The sequence below is a fragment of the Armigeres subalbatus genome, chromosome 2 (genome assembly GCF_024139115.2).
Source record: "Armigeres subalbatus isolate Guangzhou_Male chromosome 2, GZ_Asu_2, whole genome shotgun sequence".
In the NCBI taxonomy this organism is placed as follows: domain Eukaryota; kingdom Metazoa; phylum Arthropoda; class Insecta; order Diptera; family Culicidae; genus Armigeres; species Armigeres subalbatus.
Genome location: NC_085140.1, coordinates 68,738,450 through 68,765,244, shown reverse-complemented (window position 1 = coordinate 68,765,244; position 26,795 = coordinate 68,738,450). Strand labels below are relative to the sequence as shown.

General features: G+C 37.6%; 1 protein-coding gene and 1 non-coding gene across 10 annotated transcripts in view; one reads left to right on the top strand and one right to left on the bottom strand.

Annotated features, from left to right (window-relative positions):
- The window catches only part of LOC134208868 (uncharacterized), a 184,479-nt gene that overhangs the window by 21,778 nt on the left and 135,906 nt on the right, over positions 1-26,795 (bottom strand). For all 9 annotated transcript variants that reach the window (XM_062684816.1, XM_062684812.1, XM_062684810.1 and 6 more), the window contains one exon: positions 7,540-8,240. In XM_062684816.1, coding sequence (XP_062540800.1) covers positions 7,540-8,014 — 475 coding nt within the window. In that variant the 5' untranslated portion in view covers positions 8,015-8,240. The remainder of the gene's footprint in view (positions 1-7,539; positions 8,241-26,795) is intronic.
- Positions 24,315-24,385, top strand: Trnag-gcc (transfer RNA glycine (anticodon GCC)). Its single transcript has one exon. It is a non-coding gene; the product is annotated as a tRNA-Gly (tRNA).

Genomic DNA, 26,795 nt, shown 5'->3' with positions numbered 1-26,795 from the left:
GGCTCGCCAACAACGCAACTTAGACAACTCGACAGACAACACAACTTAGACTAACAACAATTTCATCCTTTCTTATTTACAAGGATATGGATTACAAACAATGAACTTTTAATTTTATTATTTCCTGGTCAAATAATTTGCTGATCTGGTGAACCGGATCTTTTATTAAATGATCCATGAATCATCCACTCACTTTAGAGATCCGGATCATTTTAACGGTTTCGGATCTGAATGCCCATCTCTAGTTCACACCGCGAAAATCGGACAACTGCGGTGGGCCGGGCACGTAGCCAGAGTAAAAATATTTCTCGACAACACTCCGACGGAAACAAGAAGACGAGGTGCGCATCGATCAGGTGGACGGCGATTTGTGGACCCTCCGAAGACTGCATTGTTAGGGATGTGCAGTAGACCTCTTTATTTTTTTTAAAACGTATCGGAAATTCAACCGGTCAGCCCAGAATCACAATTCTTATGCTAAAATAAGCCTCCTGTCAAATTTTCAGCTAATTCGGATAAAATTTCGAGGTGGCTCAAGTCATTTTAGTGTTTTTGGGCTATTTTCAATTTTGATAAAAATCTAACAAGAAATATAAACGCCGAAAACTATCACAACAACCTCTGTAGCTTTTGGTGTGCTCTACTAGTCATGTGAACATTGCGATTCGTTCTGTTCACGTTTTGACCATGGTAAAGTGATTTTTGGGCTCTTGAGTTCATAAAACCACTGTTTCCCCTAAAAGTTGTTGTTCTACAAAATTCTTGAATTTATGGCAAATCATTGCTATTTTTTATATGAATATTTCCTCCTCTTCTCCTGGACATTTGAGTAATATAATTGCCAATGTGCGATATACCGTTAAATTCTTAAAAATCAGAAGCTGACCATTTGTCAATAATTTGCACGCTAGGATTTCTTCAAATAAATTATTCGAACAAAACATAAATCAAATCATATGATATTTGATTCTTACAACAAACGACTTTCAAATTTGGTTCATTTAACTATATGTCTGTATGTTTTTACCATTGTGTACATCGTAGTAACAAGTGAAATCAAAGCTTCTTTGTTCGAACAACTTGTTTGAAGAAATCCTAACGTGCAAATTTATGACAAATGTTCAGTTTCTGATTTTTAAGAATTTAACGGTAAATCGCACATTGACAATTATAATACTCAAATGTCCAGGGAAAGGAGAGGAATAATGATATAATAAATCAGTAATACTTTTCCATAGGTTCAAGAATTTTGTAGAAAAACGACTTTTTGGGGAAACAGTGTTTTTATGCACTTAAAAGCCCAAAAATCACTTGAACATGGTCAAAGCGTGGACGGAACGAATCGCAATGTTCACATGACTGGTAGAGCAACAAAAGTACAAGTACAAGAGTACAAAAAGCATCCGTATAGAGATTGTTGCGATAGTTTTCGGCGTTTATATCTCTTGTTAGTCTTGTCTTGTTAGTGAGTTCAGTGCGATATTTCTCTTGTTTCGGACAGCAGAACGATGGCGCGATCGGCCGAAATATTGTGTTCTGCTTTGCGCGGCCGGTAATAAAAAGCAGTTCAGTGCGATATTTCTCTTGTTTCGGACAGCAGAACGATGGCGCGATCGGCCGAAATATTGTGTTCTGCTTTGCGCGGCCGGTAATAAAAAGCAGTTCAGTGCGATATTTCTCTTGTTTCGGACAGCAGAACGATCACGCGATCGGCCGAAATATTGTGTTCTGCTTTGCGCGGCCGGTAATAAAAATCAGTTCAGTGCGAGATATCTCTTGTTTCGGACAGCAGAACGATGGCGCGATCGGCCGAAATATTGTGTTCTGCTTTGCGCGTCCGGTAATAAAAATCAGTTCAGAGCGAGATTTCTCTTGTTTCGGACAGCAGAACGATGGCGCGATCGGCCGAAATATTGTGTTCTGCTTTGCGCGGCCGGTAATAAAAAGCAGTTCAGTGCGATATTTCTCTTGTTTCGGACAGCAGAACGATGGCGCGATCGGCCGAAATATTGTGTTCTGCTTTGCGCGGCCGGTAATAAAAATCAGTTCAGTGCGAGATTTCTCTTGTTTCGGACAGCAGAACGATGGCGCGATCGGCCGAAATATTGCGCATAAGCCCCAAAATTTTATTCCCACCTTTGGGTTTCCGCGCCGAGCACTCAGCGCCAGACTCGGCGACAAGGAGATAGTCGTCAAGTTGGTACTCCTGATTTTTTGACAACTGATGTCGATTGGTTGTGTGAGTGCACCGGTGTCAAAAAATAGAGCTTTTAGCTGAAAATTTAATTGTCAAATGCACATTTTGACAATAATATAGATGTATGAGTGAATAAAATGTGTAAATGCTCTATCGCGGAAGCAGTCGCTGAAGACAAGTGTCAATGATTTCAGTGACGAAACGAAAAGTTTCAATGCAAAAAGCAATATTGTGTTCTGCTTTGCGCGGCCGGTAATAAAAATCAGTTCAGTGCGAGATATCTCTTGTTTCGGACAGCAGAACGATGGCGCGATCGGCCGAAATATTGTGTTCTGCATTGCGCGCCCGGTAGGCCAGTAGTTAGTTTATACTACTTTTCGCGCCCGATTCATGGCTAAGTAAAATCACTGTGTATAAAGAATGGCATGGTCGTATCGCTTATCAGAGTGAATCCAGATCCAACGATGCCTACCAATTAACTGATAATCCTTCCTGTGGTTTTTGTGGAGACGCAGAGGTAAACACGGTCTTCAAATAGCAAAAACCACCTACTAATATTCCTTCCTTCTTCCTAACTGACTACAAGGACGTGGCCGGCGCCGTTATTGATCATTTGAATTTTAGAGTCACTGAAACTTGCACACTGAGAATGCTTGAACAATCCCAGTCAATCATTCAGTTGATTCTTTGTGCAATTTCACTGATTCTGGTCAATCACGGAGTAGCAACCATAGATATGTGTAGTCAGTCAAAGCTAAGCTAAGCTTAGTCTTGTCTTGTTAGTGTTTTCAAAATTGAAAATAGCCCAAAAACACTAACTCGACTTGAGCCACCTCGAATTTTTATCCGAACTAGCTGAAAATTTGACAGGAGGCTTATTTTAGCATAAGAATTGAGATTCTGACCGGTTGAATTTTCGATACTTTTTGAAAACATGAAGAGGTCTAATGTGCATCCTTGGACCGAGCTGAATGAAAAAGAATTTTATGCACTGCACGGCCACTCTGACTTTAGTCCGAGAAAATATTAAATAACGAAAAAATGCTGCAAACATATTAACGCCATTTGTCTTGTATGGTCTACGCCTCATATGAAAAGGTTTTAAAAAGATATTGATTCTGTATAGTTTTTGCAGTCTTCTACTGTGTCGTAGCTACATTTGAATGGACATTGCTCATCATCAACACCATCATCATAGATACTTCTTGACTCAATATTGTATTTAATCACATTGGACATTCATGGAAATATGGATCAGGGATCCTACATTCATTCGAGCTATGTATATACCGATGATAAGGAAAAAAGTTCTCAATGATCTGGTGGATACCTTAGGCTGAGCTTCGAAACGTTTTGGAGAATATTGAACATCTAGACATTGGACATTGATAACTGGCTTTGTGTACAGAATGACTCAACTAAACTGAATGTTTAGAATTTTCATACAATGTGTTAGAGAACATGCTCTCAAACATGAAATCATACCAAGGTTTTGGATATCTGGGCCTTCAAGATATTATCAAACTTACCCTTCAATTTTTCCTGTAAAGTCAACATCATGATGAACAGTTTTGCTTTTACATTTTAACTCGATCTCGACGTGCCAAAAAATCCAACAACCTATATGCATTCTACAATGCTCTTCATATGAACTTCCAACTTTATTCTCAAAGTTAAAATCCGAAATTTAGCTTTGCAGAGCAGAGAACCCAATTTCTATCTATTTGGAATCTGGGGGGTAGGTTCTGTGGCAGAGGTTCGCTAGGTTAACGGGTTCCCAGCCAATGTAATAGGAATGAAAGGGTGGTGTGTACATCTAATCGAACAATGAGCTTTTATTTTTTTTTTGCTCATTTCAAATTCTAACAGTTACCTGCTAGAACTAACCAAGTTGTAGGTATAGGAATAGAAGAGAGAAACTGTACGAAAGCCCATTTCCAGTTTTAGCGAGAAATACCTATAGTCGACTCTCTACATCTCGATGTTCTATATCTCGATATCTCTCCCTATGTCGATGGTTTCCTCAGTTCTTTTCAATAAACTTACATTTTGGCTTTCTACGTCTCGATCAAGATGAATACAGTACTAGGTGCTCCAATCTGCCAAGTTTGTGGAAAAGAAGAAGGCGGGGGTGAAAAATTCATTTTCGGTGCAAAACAAAAACAAACCGGCTGGCTCTTCCATACTGAAATCCAAGATGGCTGAATCGTGAATTTGGCAGATTGGAACACCTAGTGGTGTATTCATCTTGGTCTCGATAACCTCCCTATCTCGATGTGTTTTGATCATATTTTGTTCAGGATTCACTCGTCTTATGTCCATATGTTCAAATTGTTAGCCTACTAAGACCATCTTTGGATAATAACAAACACATCAACAACAAGAGATGACATTTGTTTTGTTGTCGTTTTTCATAGCAACAAGCTTTTTTGGATCTAGTACCCATTTTAATTTTCCTCCCATTCCTCGATTCTAGCCACCCTATACTCAGAGACCGGCGGAGTGAAAAACTGTCGAAATGGCAACGTATGAAAATGCATAAATCGTGAAAATAGGTGAAAATAATACTGACATCACTTGAACTTTTTGCTTGCTTCTTATGGATGGAAAAAGTAAACAAGTCGAATTGGAACCGCTTTTGACGGTTCGATTGGAAACAAGATGGCGTCTTCGCCGATTTCTAAATCTGAATATGTATCTGAAGTCAGCTTAAAAAAAATCTATCGAGTACATTGAAAATGTTTGCAGGGAGTTCAATTTTGTTGGATACATCGGACTAAAATAAAAACTACCACTAAAAATTAGAAATTTTTCATAAAAAATTAGAAAATTGCCATTAAAGAAATCAGAGTATGAGCAATAAATAAATATAAAATTTCCACGAATAATGCAAAATTTCCATAAACAATTGAGAATTTTTCAAAAAACAAAAAGAAATTAACACTTAAGCAAAAATTGCAATTATAAAAGATGAATTTTCATAAAGAAATCGGAATGTTCCACAGAAAAAATACAAATAAGCAAAAAAAAATCCACAAAATAGATATTTTTATTATATTTAAAGCAATAAAAAAATATGAAAATTTCCACAAAGAAATATAAAAAAGCAATAAAACTGAGCATTTTTCCATAGATGGCTCCTTCTTGAAAATAGTGTAAATTTCATGGAACATTTTATCAATTTTATTGTTTTTTTGTATTTCTCATGGAAATTTGATTATTTTTTATTGCTCTTTAATTATTAATTATTTTGTGGAAAATTTTCATTTTTTTTGGAAATCATGTGGAAAATTGTCTAATTGTTTATTTCTAATATTGATTTATTTATGGAAATTTTGTATTTTTTTCGTGGAACATTTTGATTTCTTTTTGGTAAATTCCTAATTGTTTATGGAAATTTTGCATTATTTGTGAAAATTATATATTTATTTATTGCTCATACCCTATATACTCATATCATTTCTTTATTGGTGATTTCCTAATTTTTTATCGAAAATTTATAATTCTTCATGGACATTTTATTTTGCTACCCTGTTATAATAGAATCTGAGTAGCAGCCACCACCAAAAGTTATGTTGAAATGCCTTGTTTTCGAACATTTTGCGTTGGGCTAAAGTGACCAGATATTTTGTGACAGCGCGGGACAATACATTTAAATTCTTGTTTATTTTTGGAAACATGCTCAACACAAAAATGTGTTGTAATTCCCTTTTCTAACTTTTGAAGGGAGCGAATTTTCGATTTATGCAAATAGGCACACGGCTCAAATCTACTTAAAACTCCTCTAACTTGCTTCAGATATTTTTTTTCAACAAAAATCAACGTTGAGCTATTTCTAGTTTCTTTTCTCATGAGATGCAACTCAGCTATTTTTACTTTTCCTCGCGAACAGACAGATGATTTATTATTATTTTAAAAAAGCTTGAGACAAAAGAAAACGAGCTACTTCAAACTCATCGAACTTGCGCAACTGAAATAATAACGATAAAAGAACACAATAATTGGTTGAAAGAACGTCATAAACCAGTTCCGAGACGAATGCAATTTGACAGCTTTCAAATCCCTTCCAATTAAATATTGGAAACATTTTTGTTTTGAATTTTAACCGTATCAGATATAAAATCTTTTTAATAGAAAAAAATAATTGGTTTAGGATTTTGAAGAGTTTATTCGGGTTAAACAAAATGTCTCTTAATTTCAACGTTTCTGCTTCAAAGCCAGAATATAGGCTTTCAAACGCATGCAATTAATCGATATAATAAATGATCAAAACCTAATAAGTTCTTTAGGAATGTTTACTTAAAGACTACTACTAATTTATGTTTTCTGTTTTTCGCGGGACATTTTCTTAAAATAAGTGAAATGCGTTTCCCGGGACACTTTTTGGCGCGGAACAAATAGTGAAAATGCGGGACTCGACTGTCCCGGACTTCTGGTCACTTTACGGTTGGGCACAATCACAAACAAGTTAGAAACATCATCAGAAATAAATCGTTCCGGATTTGAAGATGTTTTAGGCAGTTATTTTATATAATTATTGTGGCAGTTTATTACTAGTAATTTGTGCAATAACTTGCAAATAGATTATTTTTTAAGCAGGAGGCTTTCAGTAGCTTGATGAGTTGTATAAATACTCCGAGTGCAAACACAACACATTTCTTTGCAAATCCTGATCATATTATCTGGTTTGCAGTTCGTATTTGTGTGATAAACGGCCTACTTCTCCATATCAATGAAATGGGTGCTTCAATGACCATTATGCAATTCAAATGAGTTGCATAAAATCCATTATAACATGCATTTGGGTGCTATAATGAAAAACTAACATTAGAACAGTAGTTACGACTACATTTTAATGAATCAGCTTGGGTAAGTGTTCAAATATTATATTCTCTGCGTGGGGTGGGGTACACAGTATAAAAATGTTACAGCGTAACAAAAAGGCTCCGTTCGATTCGACTCAATTTTCCATCATTCGGAAAGCCTCGATGGATAAACGTACAACTCGTCCTGACAAATCGTCTTTTTGCAACTAGTTGCAAAGTACTATTTTGTACTTAGGAAAAATCTTCAATATGGTAAATCGAAATCAAAATAAAACAATATTCCGCGGCTTCATTATTTTTACGCTCAATATAGGCTTTCTCCGTCATCGCTTAGCAAAGATGAATAATACACTACATATTCGGCGTCATGATTTCAATAAAAAATATTGTTTCATCGATATTATTTTCTCTTAACTGTCTCAAACGAAACATTAATGCTTTTACGTGCCAAACTCCCACATCGAATCGATAGAAATAAAGTAATGTAACCCGAAACGTCTATAGCTGAATACTCACACGATCCAGACACCGGTCCGGAATTTCCGCCCCGCATATTGAGCTGCTGCTGCCGATCCAGCACCATTTCCGATTTGACGTAGAACGGTTTGCTCTCCGCGAGCAGCTCCACCGCCGACTTCCGTTTCGAATTGCGCATATTGTGGTAGTGCACTGCCTGCTGGTGCTGCTGCTGCTGCTGTAGATAGTAGGTCGTCTGCTGGTGCGACGAAGACGATATCGTTGTCGTCGACGTGGACAGATACGACGTCGGCGGGGTGATGATCTGCTGAGACAGGGCCGCCGCGGCGGCCGCTGCTGCCGTCATCGAGGAAGCAGCCACGTGGTGGTGCGATGGCAGTGAATGGTGCTGCTGCGGCTGGTGTTGGTGATAGGGCGAGTGAGGTGACACTCCACCGAGATGACTCTGTCCCGGGCCCGGATGATGGTGGCGGCTGCTGTGCCGCGGGCTATTGCCGTACACCACAGCTGCCATGATGGTCGGTGTACTTTTTTTTCCTTTGCTATTTATATGACACGTCGGGTCGCTTTCTTGTACAAACTATAAACTGTTCTTTCTGCTAATCCGTCAATTCGATGATAATCGCTGGAGTCTTTTTCGCATTGCATTAAACATTTAAGTAGTGTTCCACAGCCGATGAATCTTTTAAGTATATGGTTTTGTCACATATTACGCCTGATGGTTTCCATTGATGGTATGCCTGTAATAAAATGAGATGAATAATAAAAAGTTAATGATCAACTCTCGATAATAAAGTACATTCAAATAAGTAGGAAATCCACGTTGTGGATCTCTGTTTTGAAGCTGACTTCTACATAAAAAAATCCTGATTGATAATACATATTCTAAACAAGTGGTTATGCTAGTAACTGTCATCCTAAGCTGATAGTTCAAATCATCATTATGTGTTATTGAGAATAAAAATCAAATTGAAATTTGAAAACCGCCTTCGAATATGTATTCATTTTTTTTTCTGTCGGACAAACTTCCATTTGTGTTACTGTTAAAAATTTACAAAAAGTCATTTCGTACTCCTGAAGGCTATTACTTGTGTCAACGTCACTCAACGCCCGACTAGTAAATCAAAGAGTGTACGAAAACTTTTCAACTACGCTCGTTAATTACCTCTTCTAGTTGGAAACTGAACTGACCCTGGCTTTGAAGGATCGCTTGACCTACGGCGCACTGCCGAGTGTTTAACTACCCATTATTGTGCATTCTCTGGCCTAAATTTTGTTTCATTTTTTGTTCGAGAAGCTTCCGCCAAGTCGTATAGTATTTTATTTCACGAACTCGCTTGTCATGCCCGATTTGCACAGGTGCAACGAAACATGTCTGGGTGAGCAGTTTTACCGCCCCGGTAACTATAGACGTAAGGTTCGTGCTGAAGTCAAACATTGTCGTCCGTGGAAAAATTGTTCCAAAATATACGGATGTTTGTTTAATTTTGGGGGCTCGTTTTTCGCCAGGCGTAGCTGTGAGCTAACTGTGTCGTCAGCGATGCGACATCGTATGACCATCGTCCGATCAAATGATGGACATGTGGTAGAAGGTTGTTGAAACTCTGTCCTAAATGTTTTCAACAATATGAAATTAATACACGGAAGGCTTGCTTTAACGTAAACTTGCGTCATGCTTTGTAGAATCAGCTTCTGGCTAAAATTTACAAATAAAGCATTTAAATAGATTGAATAAACTACTGGTTCAACTTTCGAAATTTTCATGATTTATTTTTAGTTTTTTAGAAGAAAAAATGTATCGATAAAGATTCAAATTCCTATTGTAGAACAAACTAATTTATCTTCGTCTTTTTTTCACGAGAATCATAAGATATTTGTTATTGCTGTGAATATCATAAAAATCTTCAATAATGATAATTCTAGGCTCAAATATATCAAAATTTATTAAGAGTAGGTCTACAGCTTCAAGCAATATAATAATTTTATTACATTACATTAAACAACTTATGAATTATTAACTAAATATTACTTACATTCTAGTATTTTCTAATATTCCGAACACAAAAAGCCTTCTGTGGATTTCTACTTTTTCAATGTTATTTATTTCAATGAATTTTTGTTTTAACCAGTCCTCCAATATAGAAACTTTGACCAGATTCAATAGTTGTTCTTCAACGAATAAACAGTTTTAATTGAGTTTTAAGCAAATGTGGGATAGTCATGCATCGATTGGCAGCACGTGATCCACCAAATCGAACATTTTCCAGAAATTTAATTAAATATGCCAAAAGTGCTTTAAAAACTGATTTTCCTATAATTTATTAGGGTTATTTCCGAAAGATTTTTTGGATAAATCTTGTAATTTCTTTGGAAACTCTGATAGGTATTTCTTCGAAAATTCTATTGCAAATTCTTTCGTAAATTCCTGTAATAAATTCGGAAATAATTTCAGCAATTTCTTTACAAAATCTTTCTGAAATCTTTAAGGTTTGGTTTGGGAAATTTGTTTGAGGATTCATTCTTCGATAATTTCTTTTGAAAATCCTTCAGAAATGCTATCCACTCCAGGAATTTCCTCCAGGAATAATTTAGAAAATTACGCCAATAACTCCTTTAGTCATTGATCCAGGGATTCCTTCGGCCAGAAGAGGCTTTTGTTATTTCATTCGGATATTCCTTCGGAACTTCCTCTTGCTTAATGAAATAGAAAACACTGAAGGAATTTCTAGATGAAATTTCCGACGGAACGCTTAAAGTAATTTCTGAATGATTCATAAAAGAATGTCTGAATAAATTTCTGATTTGCAAAATAATTTCTAAAGAAACATTCGAAAGCCTTAAGGGGTTTTTAATTAAATTTCCGGAGGAATTTTAAATTAATTTTCTCAAGAATTGCTGGGTGAAATTATGAAGATATACCTAAAAGGAATTTCGAAGGAATTCCACGCATTTCTTCCAAGGGTCTCGGAAGTGATTTCAAGGAATTACTGAAAGATTTTTTTGAGAAAATCTGGAATAATTGCTGATGAAAATTATTTAAAAAATCGAAGGAATTCCTTAGTTTGGACTTTCCTAAAAACAATATCCGAAGGTATTCCTAAAACAATTTCCGTAGGTATTCCTGATGGAATTCCCAAAGGATTTTCCATAGGTATTTCCGAAGAATTTTCCAAAGCGGTTTCTAAAAGAATTTGTAAAGGAAATAAATTTTAAGAACTATGCCAGTACTTTCTTAAGGAATCCATTTGGGAACTCTAAGAAGAAATTCTTTTAGGTAGTTCTTCGGTTATTCCTTTGGATTTATTTAGCAATTCTTACAGAAATTTCTTTAGACCTTCGGAGCTTCCTTCGTAATTTCCTTCGCGCATTCTTCAGGGAATCTCTTTAGAATTTCTTTTAAGAATCCTTCGTGAATTTCATTTCAAAATTATCTTAGGAATTTCTTCGAGAATTCTTTAGAAATCCTTCGAAATTTCCGTTAGAAACTCCTCCAAAAATCCTTTTGGATTCTATTTAATTTTTCTATAATTTTCCGGATAAGTTTTTTCAACAAAATTTCTGGAATAATTCCTGCATAAATTTTGGAAGGAATCTTACATTGGCATTTATGGAGAAATTTACAAAAGCCTCTTGGGAAGTTTTACGAAAGAATCCCTAGACGAATATCCAAATGAACTACAGGGGTAATTTTATTCCTGGAGGAGTTCCCGAAAGAATTTTTGGAGGATTTGCTGGAGACATTTTAGAAGAAATTCCTGGAGGCATTTTCAAATGTATTTCAGGAAAAATTTTCTAAGCGAATTTCTGAAAGAATTATTGAAGGATTTTCCTATGGAATTATTAACCCTTTTGTTACCGACAGGGTACCCGGGCACCTTTTTCGTTTTCAAGTGAATTTTTTTTAGGGTTCTGAACATCGCAGGAAATTGAAACTCCGTGACATCTTCAAACTCGGCAAAATTAAGGTTTGGGTGGTACGAATATGAAAATCCAGTAAGGGGGGGCTTGGGGAGGGGCTTCTGAATATTTTTACCCCGTAACGTACCGACAGGGTACCCGGGTACCCACGTTTTGGTATGACCATAACTTCGTCAGTTTTCAACCGATTTGAACGATTCCGTTTGCTATGGATTAAGAAATTCATCCTCTATCCGTTCCATGTCACATAGGACCGATCCGGATTACCTGGTTACCGGAGTTCCGGATTTGCTAGACCATGTCTCAAAAATGGAGAAGTTGATCTTATAGAATCCAAATGATGATTTCTTGTACCCTGAGCTACCAGTTTCGCAGAAATTTCGAGGATTATGACTTCCCAACGTATTAGGACCACGTGATCATATGGACTCGGAACGGACATCCCGGAATAGGTTCCCGTGGGCCCTATAGTGGCCGCAAATTCATTCCTGGCAATATGGGTATCAAAATTCTTGGAATTGTTCCGAAAACATGTTTTCCATGTAGTTGAGACCATAGGATGGATATGAACCGGAATGGTCATTCTGGAACAGGTTCCCGGAGGGCCCGAAAGGCCCGTAGTGGCCAAAAACTCATTTAGAATAAACCCTGGCAATATGGGTATCAAAATTCTTGGAATTGTTCCGGAAACATAATTTCCATGTAGTTGAGACCATAGGATGGATATGAACCGGAACGGTCATTTTGGAACAGGTTCCCGGAGGGTCCGTAGGGGCCAAAAACTCATTTAGAATGAACCCTAGCAATATGGGTATCAAAATTCTTGGAATTGTTCCGCAAACATAATTTTCATGTAGTTGCGACCATAGGATGGATATGAACCGGAACGGTCATTCTGGAACAGGTTCCCGGAGGGCCCGTAGTGGCCAAAACCTCATTTAGAATAAACCCTAACAATATGGGTATCAAAACTCTTGGAATTGTTCCGGAAACATAATTTCCATGTAGTTGAGACCATAGGATGGATATGAACCGGAACGGTCATTCTGGAACAGGTTCCCGGAGGGCCCGTAGTGGCCAAAACACATTTAGAATAAACCCTGGCAATATGAGTATCAAAATTCTTGGAATTTTTCCGGAAACATGTTGTTCATGTAGTTCAGACCATAGGATGGATATGAACCGGAACGGTCATTCTATAACAGGTTCCCGGAGGGCCCGTAGGGGCCAAAAACTCATTTAGAATAAACCCTAACAATATGGGTATCAAAATTCTTGGAATTGTTCTGGAAACATATTTTCCATGTAGTTAAGACCATAGGATGGATATCAACCGGAAAGGTCATTCTGGAATAGGTTCCCCGAGGGTCCGCAGGGGCCAAACACTCATTTAGAATAAACCCTGGCAATATGGGTATCAAAATTTTTGGAATTGTTCCGGAAACATGTTTTCCATGTAGTTGAGACCGTAGATTGGATATGACCCGGAACGGTCAGTCTGGAACAGGTTCCCGGAGGGGAGGGCCTAAAGTGATCATTAATTCATTTGGTAGAATCCCTGGCAATATGGGTATCAATATTCTTGGAATTGTTCCGGAAACATGTTTTCCATGTAGTTGAGACCATAGGATGGATATCAACCGGAATGGTCATTTTGGAACAGGTTCCCGGAGGGCCTACAGTGACCATAAATTCATTTGGTAGAATCCCTGGCAATATGGGTATCAAAATTCTTGTAATTGTTCCGGAAACACGTTTCCATGTAGTTGAGACCATAGGATGGATATCAACCGGAACGGTCATTCTGGAACAAGTTCCCGGAAGGCCAGCAGGGGCCAAAAACTCATTTAGAATAAACCCTGGCAATATGGGTATCAAAATTCTTGGTATTTTCGGAAACATGTTTTTCCAAGAAGATGGGACTGATGTTGGGTCATCAGGCTGAATGGCTGTTAGGCCGAATGGTTATTGGGTCGAATGAGAAGTGAGGAGTGAATAGTGAGAAGTGAGCAGTGAAAAATTGAAAGTAAAAAGTGAAAAATGAAATGAGGGAAATGAGAAGAAAGAAGTGAAAAGTTACACAGTGTTGACCCTATTTTGTCACTCTCCGATTTTGTCTACCTCTGATTTTATTACATTTGCAATCCGATTTCATCACATCCCGCTTTTGTCATGTTTTTGACCCATTTTGCACCCATAATTTTTTTTGAAAATTTCAGTCGTTCTTTTTATTTTTGTAAATTATTCAGCAAACACCAATGATACTTACAGCGTCTGTGGTTCATTATAAATCATTTCTGGGTACCTGTCAAGAATTTTTAAGTCTTTTTGACAAGAAATAACGGGAAGAGAAGAGAGCAAGTGTTTCTTCTAAATGAGGGTCCCCTCGGAAACCTGTTTGAGAATGACTGGTCCATTGTCAAACCATCTCATGGCCTAATAAGCCAAAAGATCATGCTTCCTGAAACAATTTCATGAATTTTGATACCCATATTGCCAGGGTTTCTTCAGAATGAGTTTGTGGCCACTTTAGGCCCCACGAGAACCTGTTCCAGGATGACCGGTCCGTTGTCAATCCATCCTATGGTCCAATTACTTATCGGATCATGCTTCCGATACAATTTCATGAATTTTGATACCCATATTGCCAGGGTTTCTTCAGAACGAGTTTGTGGCCACTTTAGGCCCCACGGGAACCTGTTACAGGATGACCGGTCCGTTGTCAAACCATCCAATGGTTCAATTACTTATCAGATCATGCTTCCGATACAATTTCATGAATTTTGATACCCATATTGCCAGGGTTTCTTCAGAATGAGTTTGTGGCCACTTTAGGCCCCACGGGAACCTGTTCCAGGATGACCGGTCCGTTGTCAATCCATCATATGGTCCAATTACTTATCGGATCATGCTTCCGATACAATTTCATGAATTTTGATACCCATATTGCCAGGGTTTCTTCAAAACGAGTTTGTGGCCACTTTAGGCCCCACGGGAACCTGTTCCAGGATGACCGGTCCGTTGTCAAACCATCCACTGGTCCAATTACTTATCAGATCATGCTTCCGAAACAATTTCATGAATTTTGATACCCATATTGCCAGGGTTTCTTCAGAATGAGTTTGTGGCCACTTTAGGCCCCACGGGAACCTGTTACAGGATGACCGGTCCGTTGTCAAACCATCCAATGGTTCAATTACTTATCAGATCATGCTTCCGAAACAATTTCATGAATTTTGATACCCATATTGCCAGGGTTTCTTCAGAATGAGTTTGTGGCCACTTTAGGCCCCACGGGAACCTGTTCCAGGATGACCGGTCCGTTGTCAATCCATCATATGGTCCAATTACTTATCGGATCATGCTTCCGATACAATTTCATGAATTTTGATACCCATATTGCCAGGGTTTCTTCAGAACGAGTTTGTGGCCACTTTAGGCCCCACGGGAACCTGTTACAGGATGACCGGTCCGTTGTCAAACCATCCAATGGTTCAATTACTTATCAGATCATGCTTCCGATACAATTTCATGAATTTTGATACCCATATTGCCAGGGTTTCTTCAAAACGAGTTTGTGGCCACTTTAGGCCCCACGAGAACCTGTTCCAGGATGACCGGTCCGTTGTCAAACCATCCACTGGTCCAATTACTTATCAGATCATGCTTCCGAAACAATTTCATGAATTTTGATACCCATATTGCCAGGGTTTCTTCAGAATGAGTTTGTGGCCACTTTAGGCCCCACGGGAACCTGTTACAGGATGACCGGTCCGTTGTCAAACCATCCAATGGTTCATTTACATATCAGATCATGCTTCCGAAACAATTTCATGAATTTTGATACCCATATTGCCAGGGTTTCTTCAGAATGAGTTTGTGGCCACTTTAGGCCCCACGGGAACCTGTTACAGGATGACCGGTCCGTTGTCAAACCATCCAATGGTTCAATTACTTATCAGATCATGCTTCCGAAACAATTTCATGAATTTTGATACCCATATTGCCAGGGTTTCTTCAGAATAAGTTTGTGGCCACTTTAGGCCCGACGGGAACCTGTTTCCGGAATAACCGTTCCGGGATTAATTCATAAAATGGTCCTGTAACGTAGTTAAGTTATATTCTTTAAATTTCCAACGAAGTTTATTAGATCATCACGCAAGAAATCTCCATTTGGTTGAATATATATCTTCAATTCACACATACTTTGGGACTTGGCCCAGTTAATCCGGAATTCCGGTTACCAGGTAATCCGAATCGGTTCTCTGTAACATGTATCGAATAGCGGGTAAGTTCCTGCATCCGTAGCAACCAAAATCGTCTAAATCGGTGAAAAACTGACTATGTTATGATCATTTTAAGTCCGTGGGTACCCGGGTACCCTGTCGGTAACGTAAAGGTGTTTTTTTTTGTCGGTAACAAAAGGGTTAAAAGAATCCTCGGAAGAATTTCCAATGGACTTTCCAAACAAATTCCTAATGGAGTTTTCATATAAATTTTAAGATTTCTACAAGAATTCCATCTGAAACGTTTGAAGGATTTTTTTCCGGAATTCTGCCAGGAACTTCTCTGGGAAGTACTTTGAAAATTTGGACAGCAGTGAAACACCCGAGCAACACAAGTCAGCCAAAAATGGTTGCAGCAACTTGATTGTGACAAAATCTGGTCACATATGAGTTGCTGTAACCTACGTGAAGCATGTGTGCTACTAGGGCATGTTTTAAATCTGGAATTTACACTTGCCAAAAAAAACAAAAATATAGGGATTTCAGTCGATCCATCATCATACTTCTTCGGATATTCTCGAGAATTCCTTAGGAAGTTACTTCGGTTAGACACCCAGAAATTCTTTCAGGTATACCTCCAAAAATTCATTCAGGAATTTCATCGTGAATTTCTTCTCTCCTGAAGGAATTTCTTCAAAATCCTTCGTAAATAAATTCAGTAATATCTTCTAAATTTTCTTAAGAGATTCTTTCGAAAATTCCTTTAAAAAATTTGTCTAAGAATTATTTTATAAACCCCTCCGGATTTTAGTTCATGAATTCCTTACCGGTGAAAATAGTAAATTTTCTGAATAATCGACGCTGTGTTTCTTATAATATTTCTAAAAATCATGGCGTAGTGAAACAAATTCTAAATCCATCTATGATTCCATGCAGCCCTATGAGTCAAGGAAAAACATGTTTTGGAATTCTTCCACTTAGCGGCGTCTTCTACAAAGTTGTTCGAGGATTGGAAACCAATATGTTGAGAAACTGTTAAGTTCAGAATTCAGCCGTAAGGCGGCGCTAATGTATATGAGTTATTAGTTTGGTTGGATATCTCGGGATCTGTGGGATTTAGACAGTTGCCGTCTTTTAGAAAGTTGTTCGAGGAATGGCAACCAATATATTGAGAAACAGATTAGTTTAGAATTCATCCGCAAGATGGTACTACTGTTTATGAGAGATCGGTTGGTTAAAAAATTGCCGTCTTCTACAAAGTTGTTTGGGGTTTGTAAACAAATATGTGGATAAATTGTTCAAGTCATCCACCGAGTAGTGATGCGCATGTGAGACTATCAGACTATCATATCCCAAGCAACCAAAAGTTCGGATAAGAGGGGATGTTTTGGCTTAATCAGCTCGCATTTTAAGTAATTTTTTGTATGGTGGGAGCGCAAAAATGAACTTTGAAGTTCCGTTAAGTTGCTTGGAACTCAATGTGAACCAAAAGTGAACCAATTGGTTCGGATTGGAGCAAATTTAAGTAAAATCTGAACTTTCGGTTGCTTGGGATATCCCCGTATCTGTGATATTAAAGAGTGGCACATCCACGCTGTTCGAGGATGAAAACCAATATATGTAATCAAAAACTGTTTAGTTTGGATTACATCCGCTAGGTGGTGATATATGGGACAACCAGTTTTGTTAGATATATCAGGATATGTGGGATTTAAAAGTGCCGACTTTTACAGTAGTTTCTGCCTCATACACAGTAGAGCGTGGGTTCGATCTTAGGCCCATTTTATGCACCTACTTTGCATCTTTTTCTATATTTCTCATGTTCCAGCAATGGCTAGAAATGGAAATGGATTTCCGTTCCGTTTCCATTTCAATCCTGTAGCTTCAACTTGACTAGTCTAGCAGTAACTGTTAGAACACTTTACGGACGTTCCGAATTATCCGCAAGTCCGTCTGGTGGCCATCTGCGGTTATAGCTGAGTAGACTTTGACATATTCCCAAGATCACCGTCTGAAATGGTTTAGAAAAAATGGCGCTGCTCTAGGACGAACCTCCCAAAATGACCATTTTTACGGACGTTCCGGATTATCTGGAAGGCCGTCTGGTGGCCACCTGTGGTCATAGGTTAACCTTTTCTTCGATTTTTTTTTTTAGAATTTTCGTTCGAATAATTGCTTTGAAAATTTGGTCGGAATTCCTACGAAAAATTCTTTGGAAATATTGCTTCAGGAAAATCTTTCGAAATTCCCTTAGGAGAATTCCTTGCGAAATCAGGGGGTGTCGTGGAGTAGTTGGTCGCACGTTCGCATGGTCATGGGTTCGATAATTTGATCGGAGCAGCTAGAGCAGCCGAAACCGGTTTATCTGGTTTATCTGTTGCTCATAGAGTAACTAGAAGCTCAAATTTAAAATCAACCACTTTGATATGAATGAAATACCGTTCAAATTATCGAAGGTTCGCCGGTACGACCTTACCACAGTTGCTGCAATCTTGATTTATTCGAAGTCTTATTAGGCCCTTTTGTTTGTCAGTACTTGAAATTTATCATTAAATTAAAATTGTATTTACCTAAAAAAAGTCACCAAACCAACGCCAAAAAAATGTCCATACACTAAATGCTTTTTAGAAAGTTCAGTAAACAATGATCTGTCAGTTTATTAAAATCTAGCGTATTCAGTGGTTTGTAGGGGATTCTTATCTAGTAACTACAAGTGTTGTAAAATAGAAAATTTGATTAATTTTTAGCACCAATGTTTTGTAGAATAATGGATTGTCCACATTGAAAATTTCCGATATTAACAGGAAAATTGATCAGGATTGGTGGCAGAGTTTTTTTTTTCGAAATAGTCAGTATTAGAAATCAGTCGCGATCGTTGATAAAGCTGTGCTTATTTTACGTCTCGAGAGTTATCGATTTCGACTATTTTCGAGTGAGACGACTGAGGAAGTGTAATTCAAATATGGGAGGTATCGACAATTCTTATTTCATTCGCTCATTTGAGATGCAGAATGAGCACTAGAGTGATTCAAATTTTGACTTTTTCGCCCCCGTATGCTGAAACGATGATATTTGCTGTTTTTTTGCCTCTCAAAGTTTATTTAGCTTATTCGGAAGAAATTTGACTGAGCACGAGCAGTTTGAAGTTCATATGAAAATTGCTATGAAAACAGTAATTTTTGTGGAAAACCGTTCCACAACGTTGCTGATTTAGCTTTAAAAATATATGAGTACATTGGCAACAATTTTATAAGTGAACAGATCGTCCTTGTTGCAAAACGATTTGATGCTTGCAAGAAAAGTTATTAAGTAAATTAGTCGACCCGACAGACGTTGTCCTGCATAGTAGGCGAAAATGCGCGTTGTTAACTGCCCATGCGAAATTTCCATACGAATCTAAATTTTATTTTTTCACGATTTACTCAATTTCACTCAAGATTTTCACATGAGGAAATATTGCAGGTTGCAGTTGAATGTCAAAATAAAAGATATTTTAGTTACTAGATAAAGATTGTCGCTTCGGTTCCCTTTGTTCTGCTGTCCGAAACATGTGTGGTACATACCTGTCAAATCGTATGGATTTTCCTTCTTTGACATTTAGCTCCCCTATCCTCGCCAGCAAAAGATGTTTCGGACAGCGACGACAGCGACAATCTTTATCTAGTAACTAAAATATCTTTTGTCAAAATGCATGGAATCTGGTTAGCAAATGTTGAGGATCGCCTGAAAATCTTGCAACCAGTGTTGTTGGCAATAAAAATAGAAAGGTTTTGGTACCTCACAAAAACTTTTTTTACAGTCTTAGAGGAGCCAAATAAAATCTTTGGTTTTCAGCCAGACTGTATTTCAAGAAATATCCAATTTTCAAAACAGTAAAATATTTGGTAAAACACGACAAATTTCACTTCAAAAACATATTTTTTGATTGTTTCTAATCTATATATATAAAAACCAATCTATGTATGTATGTTCGCTAACTACTTCTGAACCACTTGGCCGATTTCAACCAAATTTGGTACAGACATTCTCTATCCTCAGAGGAAGTTAACAAAGGGGTGGGATGGTCATGTAGAAAAGGGGAGGGGTGGTGGGAGGGTTTTGTTCAGAAAACGAACAATTCTGTGTAACTTTCAACTCCCAGGACCGATTTCAACCAAATTTGGTTCAGACATTCTCTATCCTCAGAGGAAGTTAACAAAGGGGTGGGATGGTCATGTAGAAAAGGGGAGGGTGGTGGGAGGGTTTTGTTCAGAAAACGAACAATTCTGTGTAACTTTCAACTCCCAGGACCGATTTCAACCAAATTTGGTACAGACATTCTCTATCCTCAGAGGAAGTTAACAAAGGGTGGGATGGTCATGTAGAAAAGGGAGAGGGGTGGTGGGAGGGGTTTTGTTCAGAAAACGAACAATTCTGTGTAACTTTCAACTCCCAGGACCGATTTCAACCAAATTTTATACACATATTCACTACGAGGAGGTGATCATATGGGAGATGATTTGGGAAAGGAGGAGGGGTCTGGAGGGAGGGGTTTTGTTTAGAAAACGGGCAATTCAAAGTAAATCATGAACCCCTGTACCGATTTCAACCAAATTTGGTACACACATTCTACATCATAAGGAAAAAGATAACAAAGGGGATGGGATGGTCATTGGAAAAAGGAGGGTATAGGGGAGGTGTTGTCTTTGGAAAACGAGCAACTCAGTGTAACTCCCAACCCCAGGACCGATTTCAATCAAATTTTGTACACATATTCACTATGAGGAGCCGATCGTACGGGAGGGAAATTTGGATAAGGGGGTAGGGGTCTGAAGGGAGGGTATTGTTCAGAAAACGGGCAATTTAGTGTAACTTCTGAACCCCTGTACCGATTTCAACCAAATTTGGTACACACATTTTCTATCCCTAGGAGAAGATAACAAAGGGGTGAAATGGCCGTTGAGAAAAGAGGAAGGGTAAAGGAAAGCGGTTGTCTTTAGAAAACGGGCAATTCAGTGTAACTCCTGACCCCAGGACCAATTCTAAGCAGATTAAATGATTAAATCATTCAACTCTATGATTAAAGATTATGATTAATGAATTATAATTTTTGAAAATGATGACTGATAATGATTAATGATTAAATTCATTTTGACAATAATTAACGATTATGAATAATAGATGAAAAAACCGTTGGATTATGATTAACGATTACCGATCGTGATTAAATGTTGACACACTATGTGTATGGTTAATGATTAACGATCGATATGATTAATGATTGATGATTATGAATGATCAAATTGCATAGTGATCCATAATCGAGTAACCTTTATTCCAAATTTTAAAAGGTATGATAATTATATGATAATGATTCAAGATTAATAAATAAAAGCAAGGTATGCAATGATCCAATGTTCCAGTGTAACTTCTAAAATTCTTGCCCGATTTCAACCAAATTTGGAACAAACATTCTTTTTCTTAAGAAGGCGAAGATGACAGGGATCGATCAACTCAACACTTCATCGAAATCATGGTTTGCCCAGAGAAAAGCAATGATTAAAGTGTTTCCTTCTGGACGGTAAATGTGATCATTTCTTTAAAAATAGACGTTTTTCCGGAATAAGGCATCGGTGTATGTTTTTCCTTCTTTAGAAATAGACGTTTGCCCGGAATAAAGCGATTTTGGGTTTGATCCCATTTTCAAAATCAGTCAATGTTTTCAAATGTAATCTACCTTCTTTTAATCAAATGATGAAATATCAATAAGAAAACACAATTATCCTTTTGACCTATTCCAATTCCGATGGTGAAAAAAACTGCGAATTAAACTGGCAACTCCGAGCAAGGCCGGGTACATAAAGCTAGTTATACAATAAAAGTCATTCCTGAAAGTCTGGCATCACTGTTTTTGGCGCGCTTAAAAAAAATAGCTCGTCGAAAACAAACGGACAGCTTTCAGCTGACTTCTAATCGCCCTTCTCTTTCAAGCTCATAGGAAGGGTATGATTTGACACCAAAAAGTTGACAGCTCGCTGCTTGCATTTTGGTTGGAAACTTCTTGCAAGATCTTTGCATTTCGCGTTTTGGAAGAAATTTGCAATATTATATAAACCCGTCACAAACTATAACGAATGTAACTGCTGAAGGAATGAAGAAAATCCATTCAGCCGTTTTCGAGTTATGATACGAACACAGACCATTTCATTTTTATTATATAGGGCGCTGCACAGAAGAATCTCTTTCTCTTTCGTTCTTCATGAAATTTGACGTTTACTGGCTTGTTGTTTTCTAATTTCTTTGCAGCGAAAAAGAGAAAAAGCAGTTCGTGCAGTGCCCTATAGACGATGTTGAATGGCAAGAAATTCAATTTAACATGTAAAAGAATAACATCAATATCCATAATGATCATTTTTGTTTTATTTATAACTTGCAAAAGCCAGATTGCTTCGTAACAACAACTGTCTTCTAGCATACTGCTTCCGGAGTGGACTGTAAGTCGAAGTTTACTGACCGTTACAACCGCATTGTTCTCCACGAAATTAGGCAAACTTCTAAGGTTATTGCCCCTAAACTTGCTGATAACTTTGTCACAGTGTGCGAACGCCAAGATCAGTCCACAAACAGTTCGGAACGTTATCGGATATCGTTCTCGCAATTGGCGGAAGAAGCCGTTCCTAGATGATGAGAAGAATGTGGAGAAGCGACAAAAATGTGTAGCTATAGTCGCAAAAAATTTGGCAGTATGTCATAATCACGAACGATAGTAAATTTTACTTTTCCGGGGCGGTCTGAATCTCTGATCCAATCTCCTCATAGAATGACTGGTATACAATATAAAATCAGCGCTCGCGAATCCTTCTCAATCTCCAGACCTTAACCATATAAAAAATCTGTAAAATCCTTGAACAGAAAGTCCGAGATTGCACGATTACGATACAAAACTTAAATCAATTGAAGAAAGTTTTCATGAAAAAGTAACTAAAGATCTAACAGAAAGCAACCCGAAAACTGGAAAAATCAAAGGAAAAACGTCTTCAGAGGGTAATTGTAGCAAAATATGGGCATACGGAGAGTTTATATTTCATCAAGAAATTTATTTTAATCTTCTCACATTTTTTTAAAATTCCTATGGGAAAATATTCTGACTTTCTCCAAGAAATTCTTCTAAATGAATTCTTCTTTTCAACTTTCTCTACCTTTTCCCCAAAATAGTTTTTTTTTTTAATTTCCCTCAGAATCGAACATTATTTCTGGGAAAAATTCTTCTAAACATCTAAGGAAAAATCTTATTTTCACTTTTTCAAAGGAAATTGATCTTAATCAATTCCTTATAGAAACTCTTTTGTACTTGCAAGGGAAATTTTGAGCTTCCAAGGGAATTTCTTCTAAATCGGCTTTCTTGATGATTTTTTCTTCCGTTCCTTCATTTTCACTACTCATTCACTATCCGCGAAAATTTGTGGTAAGCAATTTTAATAAATTGTGTTCTGACGGGAAAAATTAAAAAACGCTTCCAAGCACGGAAAATGTGGAGATGTTGTAAGTAAAAATTTGGTATAATTTTCAGCATTCGATGGATTAGTTAACTATGTAGACTATGTTTGTCTATGTTTGTCTCTTTTAAATGTATAAAAAGTATGTTTGTTCATTTGAAATTTTTTTATGATAATCTATTTTTTTTTATACATTTGCTCATGTTATTATGTGTGATACTGCTCTCCGTCTATTTATTTCATCTTTTCAGAAATCAAGAAGACTATTTTTCGATCCTTGAGCCAGAATGAAGCATATTCCCCGAATTAAACCAGGAACTATTGGTTTTCCATCTCTGATGACAGCATAAATCTAAAACTACCTGTTGTTGAAGAAAGGTCATCCAGGACAAACGAATTGAAACTTGGTGAGAGAATTCCATCATATATTTTTACCAAATTATATTGCAACTATATGATTATAAACTTAAAAAAAGCCATCAGGGCACCCGATTGAAGCGATTTGGATAGGAAGAGTGGAATCGCCAACTTCCTATTGTTAACATCTCGTGGATAAAGGGCGGGCTCTTCTCCCCATCTATTGGGTCAATCTGGGAAACGAGGGCTAGATTATATTATTGTATGTAAGAACTTTCTTCTGGAAGGAGATTCTCTATTCATCCCGTGGATTCGCATAAGTGTATCTGCTTATGGAACCACCCCACCCATTTTTGGCCCTTCATACAGGAGTTTGATGAAATACAAACAATAGCATAATCATGATCAAATCGTTTATCAGATATGGCCAGTGCTATCGGCAGGTGCCTTGCTACAATAGATGGTAGTATCATCATCATCATCATTCATACAGAAGTTTGACGAAATACAAACAATAATATAATCATGATCAAATCGTTTGTCAGATATGGCCAGTGCTATCGGCAGGTGCCTTGCTACAATAGATGGTAGTATCATCATCATCATCATCATCCAAGGGAATTTCTTCTAAATTTCAAAGCAAATCTTTGCGAGATTTCAATGGAAATTCTTTAAAATTTTCAAGAAAAAAACATTTCTGAACTTCAAATGTATTTTTTTTTAATTTCGAAAAGAAATCTAATGTCAGAATAGCTGTGTTAGACTAAAATTAAAATGTACCTATACTAAAAAGTAAAACCCACCACACAGTCACAGTGGTCTCAATTTACTAACACAAGCATCGGTGGTTCAGTGGTAGAATGCTCGCCTGCCACGCGGGCGGCCCGGGTTCGATTCCCGGCCGATGCATCCTATTTTTTTGTGTACTCAACACATTTTTCATATTTTATTATATACCTAGCTCACAAGACGCGACCATGACCCTACAAAGCAGACCATGCTATCTGGTTGGTTCAGAGCATATAATATGCGATGCTAGTCATAATATGCGAATGCGCAAATAGTAACGATCACTAAGCCGCAAGGTAATGTCTTCGTTGGGTGATATAATCCAAAGAAGAAGAAGCTTACTTAGACTTGCCACTATTGGTACAGTTGCAACACTTAAGGAAAATCATTGTTTTCAATAGTTTTTCGTTTGAAATCTTAGGATAAGTTGTAGTTGACAGGGTATTTAAAGTACGACGCATCAACTGAAACCAAACCAGCATAATTATGAAAAATCTCATAAAAACCCCACTACCTCCACTATTGGTGCTACCTCCACTAAGGGTACGGTTACCCTATTGGCATCTAGCCTAGTGAAGTATTCACGCACTAAATTTATCAATTACCACATTCGAGCTACACTGCCCGGAAGCCTTAGCTGATTAGATGGAGTCGATGTTTTATTAATAACTAGCCAATAATTGCTATTTAAAATCTTTTTAAATCTAAATCTCCTGGTTTTGTCTGGAGCTGTTTTGGTGCGGGCTGTATTTTTATTGCGTGCACTGACCACTCCCAAGAACCGTTCATTTCGATTACACAATGCTTTACTTCCACCTAACTCGCCACTAGCAAATTAATTCCTGTTGTGAATGATCCTGCGATCGTAGAGTAGAAGTAAAGCGCATTTAGACCCAGTGGCTCAAAGCTTATTATTTTTTAAATCGAATGCAAAATCTAGTTTCTAATGTGGCTTGAAGAACGAGTAGAGCGGTTTTGAATGCGTGTATTTAGCTAATTGAGTGCTTTGGTTTAAAAGAAAATACAACAATATTAATTTCAAAATACAAAAAAACATGGACCATTTGTTACATTTTTCTTGACAAATAGATTAGGCTTCCTTCTTGACAAAACAAAACACATTTGTCAAGTAAAATCGCCTACTAAAGATGATACTAGATTTGGACTTCCTATTCCCAACGGATGAGTTACGTACGCTTGCTGGAGTTGAGCGTATAGACGACTGGTTTCAAAGACTGGTACCGAAGTTCCACCAAAGCTGTTCCTCCTCTACAAATCCATACCTACAAGAGATGGCCGAAATGTGATACTTAGAATTAAGCTTTTTTTTCTCCTAAATAATTTTGTTTTCTTTTTTAATTCTAAATCCACGACCACTGTGACCAGACGACTGCAAGAGTTGTTGCGTGGCCGGTGGCACCCAAAACAAACTGGTGACGATGGCGACGGACGGTGGCGATGCCGCACCGAACCCGAACAGACCCCGTAAGTTCGAAAGGTGAAGGTTACGCGTGTACCTACGCTGGCACGTGGCAACCGTGCGCAACAACCGAAAAAAAAGTGACACAGCCTTGTACCGTGTCAATGGGCAGTTTTCCGGCTTTTCTTCGCCGAATGTTATTGTTCGTAGATTGGTTGTTGGTACTAGACGGATGCTCACGCAAGAACACGCTGCTCTGTCCGTGGAACCGTGTAGGTTCCATAAATTATAATTTCTCTTTGGGGGCTTTTTTGCTTTGTCAATTCTGTGTGATGGGAATCGTGGACTTTTCCGAATGTGCTTCTCCTTTATTAATCAAATTAGTGTTCGGAATTGTAAGTAATTGTAACTCTTCGTTATATGTAGGTCCTTGAACCTAAACAGCTAGTCGTTGAGATCCAATGCCCTCGGGTTGATTAATTGATATACATAGTCAATATGTAGACCTGTTTGCAAAGTAGTGAGTTGTCTAATCGTAAGTAGCCCATAACATAATTCACGCCAATCTAACGACTGTTATTATCGACATCTTAGTGATATACTTTTTTTCGAAGGTTTGTATTAATCTCAATAAATTGCTTGTAAGATACTGAAAATACAAATACGACGAGCAAATCATTGAGTAGTTGAGAGCTTTCAATGCATTTGTGGTGTGAATAGAAGCACTTCTGTAATTTTACTGTCATTATCTTTTTCAAGAATTTCCAAAGGATCTATTATATGTAGATCCTATACAAAAGATTTCACACCATTGCTGCCACTTAAGTCACTCCGTGAAGATATTAAATAAAATATTAAATTAAATTAGGTAAGGTTTAAAATATGAGAATGGTCACAAGAAAAGCATACCAGGGGGTGGTCGTAAAAAAATATTATTTAGCTTTACATAATTTGCGATACTTAATAATTGTACATACTAAAAGAATAATTGAAAAAAAAAACTAGAGTGATTGTCCGATTGACATACTGAATACCACCGCTTTTGTTTCTAGTGGGGTACAGTAACCTCTATCACTTCCCGTCGTAAGCGTGATATGAATTATTAATCGA